Source organism: Schistocerca cancellata, chromosome 6, assembly GCF_023864275.1.
Source record: "Schistocerca cancellata isolate TAMUIC-IGC-003103 chromosome 6, iqSchCanc2.1, whole genome shotgun sequence".
Lineage (NCBI taxonomy): Eukaryota > Metazoa > Arthropoda > Insecta > Orthoptera > Acrididae > Schistocerca > Schistocerca cancellata.
This window is the reverse complement of record NC_064631.1, coordinates 302,101,417-302,126,392: the sequence shown is the minus strand read 5'-3', so window position 1 is coordinate 302,126,392 and position 24,976 is coordinate 302,101,417. Positions and strand designations below refer to the sequence as shown.

General features: G+C 43.0%; 1 protein-coding gene across 1 annotated transcript in view; it reads left to right on the top strand.

The window, feature by feature from the left end:
* Positions 1 to 24,976, top strand: part of LOC126190862 (ataxin-10) — a 131,716-nt gene that overhangs the window by 42,374 nt on the left and 64,366 nt on the right. The window contains exon 2 of the mRNA XM_049931457.1: positions 4,220 to 4,558. Coding sequence (XP_049787414.1) covers positions 4,220 to 4,558 — 339 coding nt within the window. The remainder of the gene's footprint in view (positions 1 to 4,219; positions 4,559 to 24,976) is intronic.

The window sequence follows — 24,976 nt, the reverse complement described above, 5'->3', positions numbered from 1 at the left end:
ATGGTACCTTCCTATGCCAACTGTTTGTGGGCCATTTAGAGCAAACTTTCCTCCCAGAACCCCAAACCCCTGGTCTGATTCAGGTTCATGATATCATCTTCATGATTTGCACTTAGGGCCAGGATGAGTTATTCTCATTCCTTCACAACCTCAACACCTTTTCTCCCATCCACTTCAGCTGGCTTTCCTCAACCCAGTGTGCCATCTTCTGGACACTGATCTCCTCCTCCTCCTCCTCCTCTGATGGCTCCATCCACATCTCTATCTACATTAGACCCACCAACCACACCTGCGTTTTGACAGTGCCATCCCTTCTACACCAAAATATCCCTCCCATACAGCCATATGGCATATCTGCAGCACAGGAACTCCCTCGCACAATATGCTGAAGATCTCACAAAGGGCTTCACTGGCAGGCACATCCCCCATACTTAGTTAGGAAACAGATTTTCTGTATCATATCCCCAAACACCCCCAATCCTCCCACCATCCCCAGGAACATGCTACAAAGGTTCTTTATCACCCCTTACCACCCTGTACTGGGACAATTGAACCACATCCTTCATCAGGGCTTTGAATATCTATCATAATGCTCTGAAATGAGGACATCCTACTAAAGATCCTTACCACCTCCTAAAATGGTGATCTGTTGCCCACCCAATGTCCACAACACTCCAGTCCATTTGTATGCTGCTCCCAATGCCAACCCCTTGCCACAGTGATCATATCTCCGTGAAAGACCAGAGTGCAAGACCTGTCAAGTCTACCCACTCACACTTCCTATTCCAGTCCTTCACAACCTAATCCTATCCCATTAGAGCCCTGGCCTCCTGTGAAAGCAGCCATGTCATATATCAGCTCTACTGCAATCATTTTATATTGGTATGACTACCAACTAGCTGTCTTCCAGGATATATAGCCATTGCTAAACTGTAGCAAGGAGGAAGTGGACCACCCTATGGCACAACCTGCAACTGAATGTAATGTGCTTGATTTCAGTGGCTGCTTTGGAATGTGGGCCCTCCACCACCAACATTTTTTCTGACCTGCAGAGATGGGAGTTACCCTTGCAATACATTCTCTGCTCCTTAAAGTATCCCAGCGTGAACCTACTGTTTGGACATTGTCCATCCAACTGTTTCTGCCCCCTTCTTTCCTGTCATCTCCTCTCAGTTTTGGCCCCTTCACCCACCCTCATTGTGCACTGCTTTCTGCTGGTGCACCCACTCCCTGCTACTCTTTCTCCTCCCCACCCCGTTCCCTCCCCCATAACCTCCTGGAACTGCACTCAGCAGTCTTGTCCTGCCACCACTAGTTGCTGCATGCTCTTCCTGCAGTGCTGATCCCTCTTTCTCCACACATACACACATATCCTGCTATCCTTTCCCCTTCCCTGCCTCCTCCAGATTGCTGCGTGCGTGCGCGCGCGCGCGCGTGTGTGTGTGTGTGTGTGTGTGTGTGTGTGTGTGTGTGGTTTTTTTTTTTTTTCTCTTCTGGAGAAGGTTTTGGCCAAAAACTAAACGTATAACAGTCTTTTTCATTGTGCTTGTCTGCAACTCTACCTGGCATCTTTGCAGTGAGTAGCAGTCTATCCTTCTCATAATATTGTTGAGCCAACAAGTTAATTGGAAACCTAGCATTCTTTTCATATGTTTATACAGAATTACTCAATGACAAATTGGATTTCAGTTTGTAGAGTGTACATTGTGGTTTTTTTTCATTTAATCAAAACATTCACCAGTACCACTTTCTGTTTTGACCCGTGATGTCATCAAAATGGGAAACTTAAATTGCTCCTAATTCAGTAAAAGTAAAATCTGTACCCTAACAAGAATTGTAGTTCTTTTTAAGACATCACATTCCTTGACTTCACAAACTCACAACCAAACTGTCAGCTTTCAATAAGTTAGACTTTGAGCTATGCCCCAGATCAGTCTGTCACAGTAACATTCACACATTTACACTGTATTTCATAAGTCAAAGCTGACTTCAGATATTGGCATGTTTTGTTGACTAGTCATCTGAGGAGAGTTTGTTTAGAAAATCAAAGATTTATTTTTCATTCATTGTAAACATCATTGTGTATAGTTTTTGGCCATTTAGTTTATATAAATAGCTCAATATTAATATTTACAAGTTATTTGATCACTTAACTATTACCGTGCGGGATTAGCCAAGCGGTCTAAGGCACTGCAGTCATGGACTGTGTGGCTGGTCCCGGCAGAGGTTTGAATCCTCCCTCGGGCGCGCGTGTGTGTGTGTGTGTGTGTGTGTGTGTGTGTGTGTGTGTGTGTGTGTGTGTGTGTGTGTGTCCTTAGGATAATTTAGGTTAAGTAGTGTGTAAACTTAGGGACTGATGACCTTAGCAGTTAAGTCCCATAAGACTTCACACACATTTGAACATTTTGAACTTAACTATTTTCTGAGCTGATATTGCAGTTCAAAATGCGTGCAAACTCACTTCAACTCACCCATATGTGTTTTCTACTGTTTTCATCGTGTTTCAGAATTTCCTTTCTTATAAGTATTTACTCTGCTGCTTCCAGAGATGTTATTCAGATGACGCACTGAGGAATGTGGTACAGTAGTCAGAGGCACTACTCATGTTTTGGAGGAGCTGGGTTCAAAACCCTATTCAATCATCTCGATTCAGCTTTTCCTGTTTCCTCAAATTACTCAAGATTGCTGCCAGAATTGTTCCTTTGAAAAAGTCAAGGTTCCTTTGTATCCCATCCTTTTATAATTCGAGCACATGCTGCATCTCTCATGACTGTATCCTGTATGGGAATCAAAACCCTAAGCTTTGTTCTTTCCGTCGCATATCTCATATCAGTTTTTTGCCTGTTATAAACTGTAAACTCTTGTCATCAACTTGCTCTGTCTTCCGCTACAATAGGTGTGGGCAACCTCTGTGACCTGCAGGCTTAATTCACATACCTATGTAAGCTGACGGTCTACCTCAACATGTGCCGCGACATCGGGACTCCTAGCACATGAAGTCAAAACTATAGTGCCCATGTTGTTAATCTTTATAGGGTAACGCAAAAATATGAATAGCACCTTTTCCCAACACACCACACAAACAAAATGTATCTCAGTACATGCATTTTTGAGAGTATGTTCATTTAACTTTCACCACACCTTTAGATGTTCATATTTGTTAGCGCATCGTGAACATTGTTTCTTTACTTACGATGTTTTACAATAACTGTCTTATAAACATTTATTGCAAAATTGTACAGTGCTGTTAATAAAGAAACAGTATTCATGACAAATGTAACAATCTTAAGATTAGACGCCAAACGTCTTAAAATGTCATTGTAAAAAATAAATACCTGTAAAAGCAACCGGTTGCAATTAATTATTATAAATTACCTTCAGTTTCAGTAGTTGCAGTGTTCTAATACGTCTGCTACAGATAAGAAATATGTACTAATCTTAATACAATAAAGAATAGAAAAACAAAATATGGCTATGAGACAGGAAGCTCTGGTCAACAAGCTATTAGGAGTAACTTTGTGATTTTTGGCTACAGGCAGTTTGTTCAAGTGTTTAAAATTTGGTGTGTTAATATCCACAGACACTATTTTTTTAAATATTGGATGAAAAACACTTTTGGTGACTGATCATGTAAATACCCAAAAATACATCCTAGAAGGAGTATAGTGTGAGTGCCTCATTGTATCTTCCATGAATTTCCTCCAAAGGCCAGATTGAAACCAATGGCGGCCCAGATTGAGCCTGCGTGCCGCCAGTTGCCCACCTGTGTGCTACAACATTCATAAAAGTGATTGCTACTGCCTTCTAATGTATTCCAATCCCACCTTAGCACATTATTCAAATTTTCATCTCGTGTCTTAACTAAAATACTTGATTCAACTTCTCAGTTTCAACGCTGGTTTGCCAGAAACTCTACCACCACACAAGGGGTGGTGCCAAAAAAATCGCGCGCGCGTGTGTGTGTGTGTGTGTGTGTGTGTGTGTGTGTGTGGATCAAAAAATTGTGTGTGTGTGTGTGTGTGTGTGTGTGGATCAAAAAATTGTGTGTGTGTGTGTGTGTGTGTGTGTGTGTGTGTGTGTGTGTGTGTGTGTGTGTGTGGAGGGGGCCAGGGGGAGACACTGGTTCTTAATTGTGTTATGAGCACATGCATATTGAAATTAACATTTACTAATTGTTTACAGAATACCTATTATATTTTTGTATCATCTTTCTTTTCAGGAGTAATGTTCCACCACTCATATTAGATGCGCTTATGGATGTTGTTCACATTGGTGTGGATTTAATAAAATCTGAAAAAGATGGTACAGCTAAAGTTTTGACAGAAAGCTTTAGGACATTGAGAAATGCATGTGCAGGTCAGGTTAATACTCAGAATAAGCTTGGCAGCAATAAAACACTGCTTGAAGATACAGTGAAAATTCTGGAATTTGCATATGCATCAGCAGATGAACAGTGGATTCCATGTTTGCAGATTGGAATTCAGTTTTTGGGGAATCTGATTGTGAAAAATGAAGAAAACCAATTGCGTATTTGGAAGAAATTCTCGGTGCTTCTACTGTAAGTACAAGCATTAGTACTGATTACATTTTCACAGTAAGGAATCATTAATTGTAATAATAATCTTGTTATGTACAAACTTGGAAAATCACATTGAACTTTCATTTAGATTGGTGGGAAGTTGTCAGGTTTCCAGCTGGGTGTCAGTGTTGGTCATCTTCTGGCAAAGATGATGAGTATGACACTCTTTGAAACATTGTGTATTTTTAACGCTGCCACCTGGCTGGAAACCAGAGAGCTTTCACCAACAGTATACACTGGGAGAGCTTACATTCACACTTTATTTAGATTTCAGGTAGTTGTAAATTTTCAGGTATTTTGTGAAAGACATGGAGATTTTGTTTTGAAATATATACTCCATCTCTTGTTTTCAGTTTTTATTGTAGGTACTTCAAAATGGATAATAAAAGTGATGCAGGCATCAATGGATCTGTTGGAGGTGGTATGTATTAGCCTGCCTTCATCTTAGGGAACAGGCATATCCACACAGTTGCAAGGGAGACATATTTCATGTAACAAAATACAAAAGCCTGCAACTATCTTTCTGAGCAACAACAGAAGAAATCTTCCCAGTACAAGACTTTAGCAGACTAAAATAAAATTATGATGATTGCAGAATGAAACTCTTGGAAGTGTCGATCTTTCCATTCCATCTAAGACCCGCAGAAATACCACATGTCGACAAGCTTTTGTGCTGCATTTTCTCTTAGTTTTCACCATTATGACTGCACTCATTCATATCTTAATGTCACTTTTTATGACAAATGAATTCTTTAATTTTTAGTGAAGGAATGCATTGCAGTTAGGTAATCCCTCCAGCAGGGTCTGATAAAGAATACTGGATCATAAGTGTCTGGCATATTGGATTCGACCCTTTCAACAGAGAAAAATCACACGCTGTGATATAATTGTGCTCGTATAATTATGTCCTTAACAATTGAGACGGACAAGTTGCAACATGCTCCCATCCTTGTTTAACTCTGCCTATGCACTTCATTGAAAACATCAAGTGCCTCCTGTTAAGTCTGTCATAGCATGTGCAAATTGTGATGTTTCTCAGAGTTTGAGGCTGATGTAAGCTTTAGAAAACTTCCAGCTGGATCTTTCTTGATTACTAAAGAGAATGTCGATGCAGTACTGAAGCATGGAGGACTGCTGGTGCATGCTATATGAGACTAGCAGATTACACCATATTGTAAGATAACATGAACATGAGAAATTTGTTTTATTTGGGTCCATACCATCTAACACTGGAGCAGATAGCATATCATGTATAATGTTGTTGTTGTTGTTGTTATGTTTTTTTTCCCGTTATAAACACCTTCATGTAAAGGAAATTGTTGAAGACTCTATGACTAGACTTTATTACCATGATGTCCCATCAATGTGTACAAGTTCATATTTTAATGAGGGTGTGCCTATAATGCTGTTGAAAAAAATCCTGATTAGGAACAGAATGGTTGGTGTTATTGGGGTTAATGCATCCACAGCATTTCATATCCCATGTTAGTCCTCTGAGCAGTTAAAAATTGTTTGTATTGCAGAAAGCACAAACAGCTTTGGCAAAACCTAAGATTCTGAATATGTTCTGATAAATACTTCTAGTCCTGAACCTGTGTTAGCTATACAGATAGAATATTTTGTGTTTCAGGACAGTCTGGAATAAGTAGTTCCTCAGCAAAAACACACCCATTGTGATGGATTTACAATTGAGGAGTAACAATACCGACAGTATAAATAGACGATTTAATAATCCCCCTTGAGTAACAGTTTTGTGAATGAGTGGAACTGGTAGATGATTTCCCTGGGAGACAATAAATAGTGTGCACCTCACTGAGTTCGCCCCATGTTTGTTGGCTCCATTATGGCAAATATGATGCCCAAGTTGGTGTCTGGTTGGCATCACCAGTTCTCTCTCTCTCTCTCTCTCTCTCTCTCTCTCTCTCTCTCTAAGTTCTGTAAAATGCTTCAGTGACCACTGTTTGGCACTGTGGTGAAGCAATGCATAATCCAGAGAGAAAATGTGGCTTAACCACCAGGTGTGTGAGGATGGCTGAAATTGCAATCTCAAGATGTGCTTCTTGCCAGTGGAATGGCTTGCTGTTGATGCAAGTCATAACAATATAACAATTACCCTCTGGGACACATAAGACATCCACACTGATGAGCCTAAACATTATAAGCACTCCACACCACAAGAGTGAAGAATGCTGCCTAGTGATATTGGGGTGGGGTGGTAAGGAAAGTTTTAAAGCAGAGGAAAGATGACTGGGGAATCACTCTGGTGGTGATACAGGACAAACGAGGAAATCCACTGGCATATGCAACTTTGATAAAGGGCAACAATATTATGAGTAGGAAAGTTGCTACTCACCACATAGCGGAGTTGCTGATTCACAGATAGGTACAGCAAAAAGACGCTCACAAATATAGCTTTTGGATGTTAAGGCCTTCTTCACACACACACACACACACACACACACACACACACACACACACACAAATGCGCGCACAAATGCAACTCACACACATGACTGACCTGAGACTGCAGTCGTGTGTGTGAGTTACGTTTGTGTGTGCATGTGTGGCTGTCTATTGTTGATGAAGGCCTTAATGGCCAAAAGCTAAAATTGTTAGTCTTTTTGTTGTGCATAACTGTGACTCAGCATCTCCACTATATGGTGAGTAGCAAGTTTCCTTCTTGTTGTGACTCGCCAATCATTCAAAGTGCCGCCATGCAATTACGCGTGTCCTCTACATGCGGCGCTGTCTGCCAGCCATGCAGCAGCTGCGCCACCTAAGCAGCCAGCCAGCCAGCCAGCCAGCCCCCAGTGACTTACATGTGTTGTGTCGTTTTGAAATATATATGTTCAACTTGATGTTATAACAATTGGCGATGAGGATGGGATTTTTCCTTTTCACCGTTGACCCACAGGTTTCCATGGCTACTGTTGAGCAACTATTGCAAGGTCTCATTGAACAGCAAATGCTTCTAACATCGGCGATTAGCGATTTCGTTGTTGTGTCAAATGCGGGGTGTTTCTCGTCGTTGGCTATACCTCCTTTTCCTCCTTACGATGAGATGGTGGAAGACTGGTCTGATAATGAAAAATGTCTTCGACAGCACTTCTTGGCATTTCATGTCACGGACGAACAACCATGTAAGTCTCTGTTCCCTTTCTGGATTTCACCTCAAATGAATCGGTTGTTGTCGCAATTGGCTCATTTTAAAGATCCTGCGTCTTTGTCCTTCGCTGAAATGTGCTCACTTCTGTCTATTTTCAAAAGCAAATGCATGTGGTAGCCTCTCGTGTTGCCTTTTATCGTTGTCAAAAACAGCCGCATCAACCCTATCGCGCTTGGGCTGCTGAACTTCACGGCCTCAGGCGAAAGTGTCAATTTGTTACTGACGTTCACAAAGAATCCTATGCCGATTCCATGGTACGGGATGCTATTACCCGGTCGGCGCCCGACAAAGAAGTTCAGCAACGTGTGCTTCAGTTGGCAAATCTGACTCTAGACGAGGTCCTCTCCATCGTGCAGTCTTTTGAAATTTCTCGCACCGCTGGGGCGCAAATAGAGGCGTGGGGTGATGTCAGGGAAATACAACCTCTGTGCGCTGTTGACGATGCATTCGGCGCGTCCCCGCCGGCCGACGTGGCCTCAGTGCGCTCCCACACGCGGCCTCGGCCTAACCGTAAACAACCCGCTAAGAAACTGCAGCAAAACCCCCGGCAACTTCCTTCATGTCCGCAGTGTTTTACGAAACATTCACGGGAGGATTGTCCCCAACGTTGGGCTGTGTGTCACAATTGCAAAAAGAAAGGTCATGTGTCTTCCGTTTGCAAATCAGACCACATACATGATGTTCATGAACATGACGTTGATTCTGATTCTGTGTTGTCTGTCAATTGCACTTCTTCCCTTTCAGAGAAGTTATTCCTCACTGTCGAAATCCTTGGTCGAGATGTTTGCATGCAAGTTGATACCGGTTCTGCTGCCACTATAATTAATTCTCAGACTTATCTTCAGTTGCCCCCCCATGAACCATGGACCTTGTCGTTGGTGGGGAGGCTTGCGTGCCTCAGCGATACAGATAGCCGTACCGTAGGTACAACCACAACGGAGGGGTATCTGTTGAGAGGCCAGACAAATGTGTGGTTCCTGAAGAGGGGCAACAGCCATTTCAGTAGTTGCAAGGGCAACAGTCTGGATGACTGACTGATCTGGCGTTGTAACTATAACCAAAACGGCCTTGCTGTGCTGGTACTGCGAATGGCTGAAAGCAAGGGGAAACTACGGCCGTAATTTTCCCCGAGGGCATGCAGCTTTACTGTATGATTAAATGATAATGGCGTCCTCTTGGGTAAAATATTCCAGAGTTAAAATAGTCCCCCATTCGGATCTCCGGGCGGGAACTACTCAAGAGGATGTCGTTATCAGGAGAAAGAAAACTGGCGTTCTACGGATCGGAGCGTGGAATGTCAGATCCCTTAATCGGGCAGGTAGGTTAGAAAATTTAAAAAGGGAAATGGATAGGGGTAATGCAGGAGTAGGTTTAATAATGAATAGGAAAATAGGAATGCGGGTAAGCTACTACAAACAGCATAGTGAACGCATTATTGTGTCCAAGATAGATAAGAAGCTCACACCTACTACAGTCGTACAAGTTTATATGCCAACTAGCTCTGCAGATGACGAAGAAATTGAAGAAATGTATGATGAAATAAAAGAAATTATTCAGATAGTGAAGGGAGATGAAAATTTAATAGTCATGGGTGACTGGAATTCGAGTGTAGGAAAAGGGAGAAAAGGAAACGTAGTAGGTGAATATGGATTGGGGCTAAGAAATGAAAGAGGAAGCCGCCTGGTAGAATTTTGCACAGAGCACAACTTAATGATAGCTAGCACTTGGTTTAAGAATCACGATAGAAGGTTGTATACATGGAAGAACCCTGGAGATACTAAAAGGTATCAGATAGATTATATAGTGGTAAGACAGAGAGTTAGGAACCAGGTTTTAAATTGTAAGACATTTCCAGGGGCAGATGTGGACTCTGACCACAATCTATTGGTTATGACCTGTAGATTAAAACTGAAGAAACTGCAAAAAGGTGGGAATTTAAGGAGATGGGACCTGGATAAACTAAAAGAACCAGAGGTAGTACAGAGTTTCAGGGAGAGCATAAGGGAACAATTGACAGGAGTGGGGGAAAGAAATACAGTAGAAGAAGAATGGGTAGCTTTGAGGGATGAAGTAGTGAAGGCAGCAGAGGATCAAGTAGGTAAAAAGACGAGGGCTAGTAGAAATCCTTGGGTAACAGAAGAAATATTGAATTTAATTGATGAAAGGAGAAAATATAAAAATGCAGTAAATGAAGCAGGCAAAAAGGAATACAAACGTCTCAAAAATGAGATCGACAGGAAGTGCAAAATGGCTAAGCAGAGATGGCTAGAGGACAAATGTAAGGATGTAGAGGCTTATCTCACTAGGGGTAAGATAGATACTGCCTACAGGAAAATTAAAGAGACCTTTGGAGATAAGAGAACCACTCGTATGAACATAAAGAGCTCAGATGGAAACCCAGTTCTAAACAAAGAAGGGAGAAGGGAAAGCAGAAAGGTGGAAGGAGTATATAGAGGGTCTATACAAGGGCGATGCACTTGAGGACAATATTATGGAAATGGAAGAGGGTGTAGATGAAGATCAAATGGGAGATACGATACTGCGTGAAGAGTTTGACAGAGCACTGAAAGACCTGAGTCGAAACAAGGCCCCCGGAGTAGACAACATTCCATTGGAACTACTGAGGGCCGTGGGAGAGCCAGTCCTGATAAAACTCTACCATCTGGTGAGCAAGATGTATGAAACAGGCGAAATACCCTCAGACTTCAAGAAGAATATAATAATTCCAATCCCAAAGAAAGCAGGTGTCGACAGATGTGAAAATTACTGAACTATCAGTTTAATAAGCCACAGCTGCAAAATACTAACACGAATTCTTTACAGACGAATGGAAAAACTAGTAGAAGCTGACCTCGGGGAAGATCAGTTTGGATTCCGTAGAAGTACTGGAACACGTGAGGCAATACTGACCATACGACTTATCTTAGAAGAAAGATTAAGGAAAGGCAAACCTATGTTTCTAGCATTTGTAGACTTAGAGAAAGCTTTTGACAATGTTGACTGGAATACTCTCTTTCAAATTCTGAAGGTGGCAGGGGTAAAATACAGGGATCGAAAGGCTATTTACAATTTGTACAGAAACCAGATGGCAGTTATAAGAGTCAAGGGGCATGAAAAGGAAGCAGTGGTTGGGAAGGGAGTGAGATAGGGTTGTAGCCTCTCCCCGATGTTATTCAATCTGTATATTGAGCAAGCAGTAAAGGAAACAAAAGAAAAATTCGGAGTAAGTATTAAAATCCATGGAGAAGAAATAAAAACTTTGAGGTTCGCTGATGACATTGTAATTCTGTCAGAGACAGCAAAGGACATGGAAGAGCAGTTGAACGGAATGGATGGTGTCTTGAAAGGAGGATATAAGCTGAACATCAACAAAAGCAAAACGAGGATAATGGAATGTAGTCGAATTAAGTCGGGTGATGCTGAGGGAATTAGATTAGGAAATGAGACACTTAAAGTAGTAAAGGAGTTTTGCTATTTGGGGAGCAAAATAACTGATGATGGTCGAAGTACAGAGGATATAAAATGTAGACTGGCAATGGCAAGTAAAGCGTTTCTGAAAATGAGAAATTTGTTAACATCGAGTATAGATTTAAGTGTCAGGAAGTCGTTTCTGAAAGTATTTGTATGGAGTGTAGCCATGTATGGAAGTGAAACATGGACGATAAATAGTTTGGACAAGAAGAGAATAGAAGCTTTCGAAATGTGGTGCTACAGAAGAATGCTGAAGATTAGATGGGTAGATCACAAAACTAATGAGGAATTATTGAATAGGATTGGGGAGAAGAGAAGTTTGTGGCACAACTTGACCAGAAGAAGGGATCGGTTGGTAGGACATGTTCTGAGGCATCAAGGGATCACCAATTTAGTATTGGAGGGCAGCGTGGAGGGTAAAAATCGTAGAGGGAGACCAAGAGATGAATACACTAAGCAGATTCAGAAGGATGTAGGTTGCAGTAGGTACTGGGAGATGAAGAAGCTTGCACAGGATAGAGTAGCATGGAGAGCTGCATCAAACCAGTCTCAGGACTGAAGACAACAACAACAACAACAACAACATCTTCAGTTGAGTTCTCCACTCCTGTCACCTGTCACTCGGCAATTACGGACATACAATAAACAGAAGATTTCTCTCTTGTGACAATTTAATGCTGATATATCTTACAAATCTGTCGTTTGCACTTTTTGTGGTCGACCAGAGTAACGCAGAGAATCTTTTTGGTTTTGATGCCTTTCGCGTTTTTGGGTTCTACATAGATGACTCTGTCAATATCGTCTCTGATGCTATTCCTTATGCTCAATTGGATTCCTTGTCAATGACATTTTCGTCCCTTTTTTCTCCTGGGTTAGGCCGTGCAAACGACTTTGAAGCTCATATCGCGCTCAAACTCACTGCTGGGCCTAAGTTTTTACGGGCTCTGCCCATTCCTGTGGCCCTTCGTGATCGGGTAAAACAGGAGCTGGATCGTCTCACTACTTAAGGGGTCTTGCTTCCTGTCACTTCCAGTGAGTGGTCCTCTCCTGTCATTGTCGTTGCTAAGCCAAATGGTGATATTTGTCTCTGTGGCGATTTCAAAGCCACTGTAAATGCTCAATGCCTCGTTGACACTTACACTATGCCCCGATCTGAAGAACTGTTCACTAAACTTGCTGGAGGCCAGTATTTTTCTAAATTTGACCTGTCAGAAGCTTATCATCAACTTCCTCTCGACACTGCTTCCCGGCAGTTTCTGGTCGTTAACACGCCTTTCGGCCTCTATCAATACCAACGCTTGCCATTCGGGGTTGCTTGCGCCCCTGCTCTCTTTCAGCGATTCTTGGAGCAATTATTGCTCCCTGTCCCTGGGTGTATCAATTACATGGATGACTTTGTTGTCACTGGCTTCACCACTGAAGAACATCTTCAAAATCTCCACACACTTTTTCATGTTACAGACTGCCGGTCTTAAGTGTAATCTTCAGAAATCACAATTTTTTTCAGTCATCTATCACGTACTTGGGGTTTCAATTCTCTCTGGATGGTATTCGTCCACTTCAGCAAACTCGCTGTGATCGATGCCCTTCCTCGCCCTACATCTGATGAGGAACTGCAGGCCTCCTTGGGGAAAATAGCATACCATCAAGTTTTTACCGTCTGCGGCTTCGGTGGCTCAGCCGTTGCATCGCCTGTTGCATAAAAACATGCCTTTTCACTGGTCTGCGTCATGCGATGCTGCTTTCCAGAAATTGAAGACTATGCTGAAACAGGCCCCGTGCCTGGCTACTTATCGACCTGGCCAACATCTTATTCTTGCCACGGATGCCTCTCAATATGGGGTTGGTGCAGTGCTTGTGCACCGTTTTTCTGACGGTTCGGAACAACCCATTGTTTATGCCTCACGGATGCCCAACAAAAATATTGTTGTTGTTGTGGTATTCAGTCCTGAGACTGGTTTGATGCAGCTCTCCATACTACTCTATCCTGTGCAAGCTTCTTCATCTCCCAGTACCTACTGGAACCTGCATCCTTCTGAATCTGCTTAGTGTATTCATCCCTTGGTCTCCCTCTACGATTTTTACCCTCCACGCTGCCCTCCAATACTAAATTGGTGATCCCTTGATGCCTCAGAACATGTCCTACCAACCGATCCCTGCTTCTGGTCAAGTTGTGCCACAAACTTCTCTTCTCCCCAATCCTATTCAATACTTCCTCATTAGTTATGTGATCTACCCATCTATTCTTCAGCATTCTTCTGTAGCACCACATTTCGAAAGCTTCTATTCTCTTCTTGTCCAAACTATTTATTGTCCATGTTTCACTTCCATACATGGCTACACTCCATACAAATACTTTCAGAAATGACTTCTTGACACTTAAATCTATACTCGATGTTAACAAATTTCTCATTTTCAGAAATGCTTTCCTCGCCATTGCCAGTCTACATTTTATATCCTCTGTACTTCGACCATCATCAGTTATTTTGCTCCCCAAATAGCAAAACTCCTTTACTACTTTAAGTGTCTCATTTCCTAATCTAATTCCCTCAGCATCACCCGACTTAATTTGACTACATTCCATAATCCTCGTTTTGCTTTTGTTGATGTTCATCTTATATCCTCCTTTCAAGACACCATCCATTCCGTTCAACTGCTCTTCCAAGTCCTTTGCTGTCTCTGACAGAATTACAATGTCATCGGCGAACATAAAAGTTTTTATTTCTTCACCATGGATTTTAATACCTACTCAGAATTTTTCTTTTGTTTCCTTTACTGCTTGCTCAATATACAGATTGAATAACATCGGGGAGAGGCTACAACCCTGTCTCACTCCCTTCCCAAACGCTGCTTCCCTTTCATGCCCCTCGACTATTATAACTGCCATCTGGTTTCTGTTCAAATTGTAAATAGCCTTTCGCTCCCTGTATTTTACACCTGCCACCTTCAGAATTTGAAAGAGAGTATTCCAGTCAACATTGTCAAAAGCTTTCTCTAAGTCTACAAATGCTAGAAACATAGGTTTGCCTTTCCTTAATCTTTCTTCTAAGATAAGTTGTAAGATCAGTATTGCCTCACGTGTTCCAGTATTTCTAGGGAATCCAAACTGATCTTCACCGAGGTCAGCTTCTACTAGCTTTTCCCTTCGTCTGTAAAGAATTCGTGTTCGTATTATGCAGCTGTGACTTATTAAACTGATAGTTCAGTAATTTTCACATCTGTCGACACCTGCTTTCTTTGGGATTGGAATTATTATATTCTTCTTGAAGTCTGAGGGTATTTCGCCTGTTTCATACATCTTGCTCACCAGATGGTAGAGTTTTGTCAGGACTGGCTCTCCCACGGCCCTCAGTAGTTCCAATGGAATGTTGTCTACTCCGGGGGCCTTGTTTCGACTCAGGTCTTTCAGTGCTCTGTCAAACTCTTCACGCAGTATCGTATCTCCCATTTGATCTTCATCTACACCCTCTTCCATTTCCATAATATTGTCCTCAAGTGCATCGCCCTTGTATAGACCCTCTATATACTCCTTCCACCTTTCTGCTTTCCCTTCTCCCTTCTTTGTTTAGAACTGGGTTTCCATCTGAGCTCTTTATGTTCATACGAGTGGTTCTCTTATCTCCAAAGGTCTCTTTAATTTTCCTGTAGGCAGTATCTATCTTACCCCTAGTGAGATAAGCCTCTACATCCTTACATTTGTCCTCTAGCCATCTCTGCTTAGCCATTTTGCACTTCCTGTCGATCTCATTTTTGAGACGTTTGTATTCCTTTTTGCCTGCTTCATTTACTGCATTTTTATATTTTCTCCTTTCATCAATTAAATTCAATATTTCTTCTGTTACCCAAGGATTTCTACTAGCCCTCGTCTTTTTACCTACTTGATTCTCAGCTGCCTTCACTACTTCATCCCTCAAAGCTACCCATTCTTCTTCTACTGTATTTCTTTCCCCCATTCCTGTCAATTGTTCCCTTATGCTCTCCCTGAAACTCTGTACTACCTCTGGTTCTTTTAGTTTATCCAGATCCCATCTCCTTAAATTCCCACCTTTTTGCAGTTTCTTCAGTTTTAATCTACAGGTCATAACCAATAGATTGTGGTCAGAGTCCACATCTGCCCCTGGAAATGTCTTACAATTTAAAACCTGGTTCCTAAATCTCTGTCTTACCACTATATAATCTATCTGATACCTTTTAGTATCTCCAGGGTTCTTCCATGTATACAACCTTCTTTCATGATTCTTAAACCAAGTGTTAGCTATGATTAAGTTATGCTCTGTGCAAAATTCTACCAGACGGCTTCCTCTTTCATTTCTTAGCCCCAATCCATATTCACCTACTATGTTTCCTTCTCTCCCTTTTCCTACTGACAAGTTCCAGTCACCCATGACTATTAAATTTTCGTCTCCCTTCACTACCTGAATAATTTCTTTTATCTCGTCATACATTTCATCTATTTCTTCATCATCTGCAGAGGTAGTTGGCATATAAACTTGTACTACTGTAGTAGGCATGGGCTTTGTGTCTATCTTGGCCACAATAATGCGTTCACTATGCTGTTTGTAGTAGCTAACCCGCACTCCTATTTTGTTATTCATTATTAAACCTACTCCTGCATTACCCCTATTTGATTTTGTATTTATAACCCTGTAATCAGCTGACCAAAAGTCTTGTTCCTCCTGCCACCGAACTTCACTAATTCCCACTATATCTAACTTTAACCTATCCATTTCCCTTTTTAAATTTTCTAACCTACCTGACCGATTAAGTGATCTGACATTCTACGCTCTGATCCGTAGAACGCCAGTTTTCTTTCTCCTGATAACGACGTCCACTTGAGTAGTCCCCGCCCGGAGATCCGAATGGGGGACTATTTTACCTCGGAATATTTTACCCAAGAGGTAAAGCTGCATGCATATTATCAAATTGAAAAAGAAGCTTTGGCCATTATTTATGCTCTTCATAAGTTTGGTGTTTTTCTCTATGGCTCAAAATTTCATCTTGTTACTTATCACAAACGACTTGTTTCCTTGTTTCATCCATCAACGTCACTTCCCGACAAGGCTGCACACCGCCTCCAGCGTTGGGCTCTTTACTTGTCTCGTTTCAATTATGAGATTCATTTCCGGCCAACGGCTCAACATGCAAATGCTGATGCTCTGTCTCGCCTTCCCATGGGTCCTGATCTGGCATTTGATAGGGACGAACTTTTGTGTTTCCACCTGGATGTTGCTGAGCAGCGGGTTGTGGACGGGTTCCTCATCACTGGGGACCGGCTGGCGGCTGCTATGGGTTCTGACCCTACCCTCTCCTGGGTTTTACACTGTATTCAGAAGGGTTGGCCAGATTGCCCGTCCGCTAAGACTTCTGATCCATTGCGGAACTACTACGCTTTGCGCTACCGCCTCACGGCTAGGGATGGTGTTATCCTCCTTTCCACTGACAATGCTTCGCCGCGTGTTGTGGTACCTGCGTCTTCGCGTGCTTCGGTCTTGCGCCTCCTTCACCAAGGGCATTGGGGTGTGTCTCACACAAAATCTCTTGCGCGCCGTCATGTGTACTGGATTGGCATCGACTCTGAAATAGCACACATGGTTGCTGCCTGCGGCCCTTGTGCATCACAGGCCGCCGCCCTGAAGTCATCTTTGTCACCGTGGCCTTCGCCTGAGAAGCCCTGGGAGTGCATTCATGCTGACTTCGTGGGACCCTTTTAGGTACTTATTGGCCCCTCGTACTTGACGCCTACTCTAACTTTCCTTTCATTGTCCGTTGCACATCGCCTACCACCGCGGCAACCACAAGTGCTCTCCCCCACGTTTTTTCTTTGGAAGGCTTCCCCTCTACTCTTGTTACTGATAATGGGCCGCAATTTTTGCCTCTTCCGAATTTGCGGATATTTGTGCTCATCACAGCGTTACGCATGTCATGGCCCCGCCGTTCCATCCACAATCAAACGGTGAGGCTGAATGACTGGTCGCACATTTAGGGCTCAAATGCAGAAACTTCTGACTTCTTCTGCTGCTGATGATGCGCTTCTCCAGTTTCTGGTGTCTTACCGTTTCACCCCCATGGGCGACCACAGCCCGTCTGAGCTCTTACATGGCCGACTGCCCCGCACACTACTTCATCTTCTGCGGCCTTCCACCTCACGGCCGCAGGTGCCTTCACTTGGCCGGTTCACCACCGACGACCTCGTCTGGGTACGGGGATATGGCAGGCGGCCAAAATGGAGTCCGGGCCGCATCTTACGACACCGTGGCCGACACCTGTATGAAATCCAGACGGACATGGGTGTTGCAGTGCGTCATTCGGACCAGCTTTGGCCTTGTGTGCCGGCAACGCCTGTTCTGAATGCCGCTACACCACCTTCAGCTCTACCGGACGCTCGGGATCTTGGCGTCTCTCATTACTCACAACGCAGCCCTCTCCCCGTCATCTCGGTGCCAGTACAAGAACGGACACCACCAGGAGACGTGTCCATGTAGGAACCAGATGACCATCATCTGTCAGAGCCAATCTACTTACCTCCTCCTACGGACGCCGACACATCGCCCACATCTCATATTATATCAACTGGACTTGACGCAATGGGCAGATTGGCACACGGGGCCCTAGCAGATTCGACCCCTACGTCTCCTGTCATCTCGACCCGTTATGATCAGGAACACTTCTGTCCGTACGGGAAGCCTCCTCCTCGAGACTTTACGGCCAGTCACACAGCTCCTATGGACGTTAGCACTCTACAGGCCACCTCCATCAAGACCAGTGAAAAAATTTCAAAGGGGGGAAAAGTGTTGTGACTCGCCGATCATTCAAAGTGCTGCCATGCAATTACGCGCGTCCTTTACATGCGGCGCTGTCTGCCGGCCATGCAGCAGCTGCGCCACCTGAGCGGCCAGCCAGCCAGCGACCCCTAGACTTGGACTCAGTGCTCATTCGAATGTTACAGTGTTCACATGTCTTGCCTTGTCCAATTGCTCAGTGACTTACATGTGTTGTGTCATTTTGTAATATGTGTTCAACTTGACATTATAACACTTCTCATAATATTGTTACATTCCATCCTGGATTTTCCATTGTTTGATAAAGGGCAGACTGATATGCCACAGCACGGGGGAGTGAACATCTCTGAACCGACAAATGTGGTTGGTTGCTTGTATGCTACTGTTGTTAGCATGTATGCAAAATGGATGAAGTATGGTGATGCCACAGGAGGCATCAAGCTGCAGGATGTTCACATCTAGTCACAGAATGTGGAGACTGAAGGCTTACTCGCTCTATAAAGCAGGATGGGCAGCGATCTGTTGCAGATCTGATGAAGAGTACAGACTGAGGGTAGGCAAAAGTATTTTGTAGCAGAAAATTTGCAACATCATCAACTGTGATTGCAGAGGGCATTCAGTCATCAAAATTGGACAGTGGTTCAATAGAAATGTGTTCCCTGTCGTACTATCAAGCTTCTTATTACACCAGGTTAGTGATCTAGTCTGGATCTGTAATTTTCAGATGAATGGCTGTTCAAAGTGTTCACTGTGCAAGAAATGCAGGCCAATTGACGCAATGTTGTGTTATGGATGACATTCACCTGAACTTCCATGAGTCATGTGGTAGCAGTCGAAGGCATCATGACAACTGTGGACTACGTGCTTACTGCAGATCATCTGTATCCCTTCATGCTTTATGTCCTTACTGATGACGATGGGCAGTGAACTCACATTGATGTCTTGGCCACCAAATTTGCCTGATGTAAACTTGATGGTGTGAGGATTCAGCAGGATAAAATTATGTATTGTGGTCCTGCAGAACACTTTATTTTTCAAAATGTGGATGTACGTATGTTATTGAAGCCTATTTCAATGAGTAGCCAAGGACTTGGGTATAGCAAACAGATTTATTGCAGTGTTTTAAGTAAGCAGACCTTTTCAACTTCAAGTATCTCAAACAACTGACTTTCTCTCCTATCCAATTAACATGCCCTTTTATGATTTTGTTAACATTTTTCCAAGGATGGCCTCTGTTTGAAGTAAACTATGATGTGATGTATGGCGATAGTCTCTGTGCTACACCTGTGCTAACGTCAGAGCATCTGGTGCTGTCTTCACAACACTGCAAAAAGCCCAATGAATACATCAAACAGAAATTATAAAATGCAAGCAAGAGCTTAATCTAGTACATATTACAGAAATAAATGACAATATTATGGAAAGGATAGATTGCTATTCACCAGTAGCAGAGGTGTTGAGTCACAGATAGGGGCAACGTAAAGACTACCAAGTAAGCTTTTGAACACACACACACACACACACACACACACACACACACACACACACAAAACCTTGGTTCGGAAAGCTGACAGACTGCGAGCAGCTGCACGTGTTAGGAGAAGCAATCTGGGTGGTGGGGGTAAGGAGAAGGTTGTGGTGGGGATGGTGGGGAGAGGAAGGATAGCAGGGTAGAGGTGGGGGACCGTAAAGTGCTACTTGTGGGAGCATACAGGGACAAGGCGGAGAGAGGATGGGACAGCTAGGTGCAGTCTGGAGCTTAGATGGAGGGCTAGCATGGGGGAAGGGGGGGGGGGAGCAGAAAAGGAGAGAAGTAAAGGTTGTGGGTGTGTTGGTGGAGTAGAGGGCTGAGTGCTGGAGTGGGAACAGGGAAGGGGTAGGTGCCCTCTGTCTAACTTCACAATTGCACCTAGCTGCTCTACCCTCTGTCCACTTTGTCCCTGTTCACCCCCACAAGTAGCACTTTACTGTCCCCCACCCTTACCCTACTATCCTCCCCCTCCCTGCCCCAACCTCCTCCTTACCCTTGCCATCCAGATGGCTTCTCCCATCATGGGCAACTGCTTGGAGTCTGGCTGGCAGCCAGACACAGTGCTCATCTGTGTGTGTGTGTGTGTGTGTGTGTGTGTGTGTGTGTGTGTGTGTGTGTGTGTTTGATCTAATTCAAAAGAAGGCCTTTTTGGCCAAAAGCTTACTTGTTTGACAGTCTTTTTGTTGTGTCTATCTGCGATTCAATGCCTCTGCTGTATGATGAGTAGCAGTCTCTCCTTTCCGTAATATTGTCGTTACTCCATCCTGGAGTTTCCATTGTTTGCTTTTACAAAAATGAATCACCAATTAACAAAATCATAACTCTATTAATGGCAATTAATATTACTTCAGAGTTTCAATATTGAACATTTGCACATTGATTTTCAATGCTGAGATTACAGAAATTCTATACCACAGAATATATTCATGGGAATCTTCCCAGACTAAAACTTCAAAATTTCTGTACTCTCACAATGTAATACATTTTGAATGCCATCAGGCACCAGCTCCACTCTTGCAAACCACCAGTTTGTAATTTGTGGGAATTGTGTAACCTGTGTGTAGATGTCTGATGCCACATACCTGTGGAAACCAATCAAAGACGTATCAAATCCACAGCATACAGAATGGCTATTGTATTGTGTAGACCAACACCACGATTAAGCAGATAGTCATGATACGAGGGCATCTCCTAATTTTTTTATGTGAAGTCTCTTAAAAAATAAACAAATGGTATTACCATTCCACATCCTTATTCTTCGTGTCTACGTATTTGCAACTGTCTGCCGCTAGAGGGCACCGAATTGTAGCGTGTAACATAGTGGTGTGTAATGTAACTGTCGGTGCATGAGAAATACCATGCTGTAATTGAGTTTGGAATTCGAAGAGTTTATCCACATATAGAGCACCCTCTCCTTCAGCATGACAATGTTGGATCACACTCAAGTGCTGCGAGATAAACAATAATCTGATGCCTTGTGTTCACTGTCATCAATCATTCCCCATACAATTTTGACTTGATTCCATCCGCTTTTCATGTGTTTCCAAACCTTAAAGTACACATTTAAGGTCTTCACTTTGATAGTGATGCTGTGCAAGGAGAGTCGGGGATATGGCTCTTGCAAAAAAAGTCAAACATTCTACAGCAATGGTATGAACAAGCTGTTTTTCGCCAGGGTGAGCATGTTGAGATAAGAATATACAGGAATGAAGAATAAAGATGTAAGAGTTTTCACATAAAAAATTCGGAGGCATTACTTTTCAAGATACCCTCATATTTTGGGTCACGAGTGTAAATTGTATAGGCCTGTCGTGGTATGAAGGGCTTGCTTGGGTGGACTAGCTGTAGCTATCTTGCAACAGATGTGGTTCAGAAATCTTCCAGAAATTTACTCTCAACAGTTCAGGTATTATGTTGAAAATTACCAAAAACGAGAGTTCATAAGGCTAGGCCTCCTGATCACAGCTCACCCAAAGCAAAAGCCACATATTGTAACAGGGAATGTTCATCTTGCTAAAATGCATTTGTCATTGAAGAGAGAAATACATTTACAGTTGCTGAAGTGTGCATAACAGAGCACTGATGGTTGAGGCAGTGACTTTGCAACAAGCTACTACTTCATTGATGGCAAACTATATTGGGGAATAGCCCGATTGAGAGAAACTGAAAGTTTCAGCACTGCGAACACACATGTGATTTTGTCTCGAGGAGACAAATTTAAAAATGTTGGTGCTGTACCAAGGGACTGTAGCCCCCAATAAAGTAATGGCTTTAATGGGGTTGGGCTGATGTAATCATCTCTGTGAAGAGAACATTCCAAATAGGGCACATTTCCTTCCTTTTCCTTCCTTTTCCTTCCCTGCCAAACTAATAACTAAATTTCTACTACCATAAACTGCTTATAGAGAGGGGTAATTGGTTCCTCTGTTCAGTATAATGGAATATGTGATTACCCTTTATCCATGAGAGTGTTGAATATGTCATTGTCTGAGACTTGAGTGATTGTCCCAGGGAATGACTGATTCCAGCACAGCATGTTATGGCAACAAGAATTCTTCTTTAGTGTGTCTGTCTTATGATAGGGTACAACTGGAGGCCCTCCATTGTGTCCTGTTCCGAGCATCTTCCTTCATCTGTCTGTTTCTTTGTCCTTTATTAATGTCATCAATTATTCCCATTCTCTTCCTCTCAGTCCATCTATATTTCCCTCTATTATTCTTTGTGGTGGACAATTCCAGTCGGGACTTTTTCCTCTTTCTGATCACTTCCACTAATCTTCTCACTCCCTCTATTTTCTTCATTACTATTTCGTTCTTAAATCAATCAGTCCACTTCTCCTCAAGTATTCTTCTCCAAAGCCACATTTCAAATTATTGTAAATGTCTTTCTTCATCTTCATCTTCACCTTCCTAGCTACTCTTCAGTTCACACTGAAGTGGCTGGCAGAGGGGTTATCAAACTACCTTCAGACTGTTTCTGTATTCTACATCTACATTTATACTCCGCAAGCCACCCAACGGTGTGTGGCGGAGGGCACTTTACGTGCCACTGTCATTACCTCCCTTTCCTGTTCCAGTCGCGTATGGTTCACGGGAAGAACGACTGTCTGAAAGCCTCCATGCACGCTCTAATCTCTCTAATTTTATATTCGTGATCTCCACGGGAGGTATAAGTAGGGGGAAGCAATATATTCGATACCTCATCCAGAAACGCACCCTCTCGAAACCTGGCGAGCAAGCTACACCGCGATGCAGAGCGCCTCTCTTGCAGAGTCTGCCACTTGAGTTTGTTAAACATCTCCGTAACGCTATCACGGTTACCAAATAACCCTGTGACGAAACGCGCCGCTCTTCTTTGGATCTTCTCTATCTCCTCCGTCAACCCGATCTGGTACGGATCCCACACTGACGAGCAATACTCAAGTATAGGTTGAACGAGTGTTTTGTAAGCCACCTCCTTTGTTGATGGACTACATTTTCTAAGGACTCTCCCAATGAATCTCAACCTGGTACCCGCCTTACCAACAATTAATTTTATATGATCATTCCACTTCAAATCGTTCCGCACTCATACTCCCAGATATTTTACAGAAGTAACTGCTACCAGTGTTTGTTCTGCTGTCATATAATCATACAATAAAGGATCCTTCTTTCTATGTATTCGCAATACATTACATTTGTCTATGTTAAGGGTCAGTTGCCACTCCCTGCACCAAGTGCCTATCCGCTGCAGATCTTCCTGCATTTCGCTACAATTTTCTAATGCTGCAACTTCTCCTGTATACTACAGCATCATCCGCGAAAAGCCGCATGGAACTTCCGACACTATCTACTAGGTCATTTATATATATTGTGAAAAGCAATGGTCCCATAACACTCCCCTGTGGCACGCCAGAGGTTACTTTAACGTCTGTAGCCGTCTCTCCATTGATAACAACATGCTGTGTTCTGTTTGCTAAAAACTCTTCAATCCAGCCACACAGCTGGTCTGATATTCCGTAGGCTTTTACTTTATCAGGTGACAGTGCGGAACTGTATCGAACGCCTTCCGGAAGTCAAGAAAAATAGCATCTACCTGGGAGCCTGTATCTAATATTTTCTGGGTCTCATGAACAAATAAAGAGAGTTGGGTTTCACACGATCGCTGTTTCCGGAATCCATGTTGATTCCTACATAGTAGATTTTGGGTTTCCCAAAACAACATGATACTCGAGCAAAAAAAATGTTCTAAAATTCTACAACAGATCGACGTCAGAGATATAGGTCTGTAGTTTTGCGCATCTGCTCGACAACCCTTCTTGAAGACGGGGACTACCTGTGCTCTTTTCCAATCATTTGGAACCTTCCGTTCCTCTAGAGACTTGCGGTACACGGCTGTTAGAAGGGGGGCAAGTTCTTTCGCGTACTCTGTGTAGAATCGAATTGGTATCCCGTCAGGTCCAGTGGACTTTCCTCTGTTGAGTGATTCCAGTTGCTTTTCTATTCCTTGGACACTTATTTCGGTGTCACCCATTTTTTCGTTTGTGCGAGGATTTAGAGAAGGAACTGCAGTGCGGTCTTCCTCTGTGAAACAGCTTTGGAAAAAGGTGTTTAGTATTTCAGCTTTACGCGTGTCATCCTCTGTTTCAATGCCATCATCATCCCGGAGTGTCTGGATATGCTGTTTCGAGCCACTTACTGATTTAACGTAAGGCCAGAACTTCCTAGGATTTTCTGTCAAGTCGGTACATAGAATTTTACTTTCGAATTCACTGAACGCTTCACGCATAGCCCTCCTTATGCTAACTTTGAAATCATTTAGCTTCTGTTTGTCTGAGAGGTTTTGGCTGCATTTAAGCTTGGAGTGAAGCTCTCTTTGCTTTCGCAGTAGTTTCCTAACTTTGTTGTTGTACCACGGTGGGTTTTTCCCGTCCCTCACAGTTTTACTCGGCACGTACCTGTCTAAAAAGCATTTTACGATTGCCTTGAACTTTTTCCATAAACACTCAACGTTGTCAGTGTCGGAACAGAAATTTTCGTTTTGATCTGTTAGGTAGTCTGAAATCTGCCTTCTATTACTCTTGCTAAACAGATAAACCTTCCTCCCTTTTTTTATATTCCTATTAACTTCCATATTCAGGGATGCTGCAACGGCCTTATGATCACTGATTCCCTGTTCTGCACTTACAGAGTCGAAAAGTTCGGGTCTGTTTGTTATCAGTAGGTCCAAGATGTTATCTCCACGAGTCGGTTCTCTGTTTAATTGCTCGAGGTAATTTTCGGATAGTGCACTCAGTATAATGTCACTCGATGCTCTGTCCCTACCACCCATCCTAAACATCTGAGTGTCCCAGTCTATATCTGGTAACAATTTGTACTCATAAATATGTGTACTGTGCGGCTGCCTCGAATCGAATGAGCAAACGGAGATCTCACGAGCGAGAGTGGGCCCCCAGTGGATGTAGTGGCTGA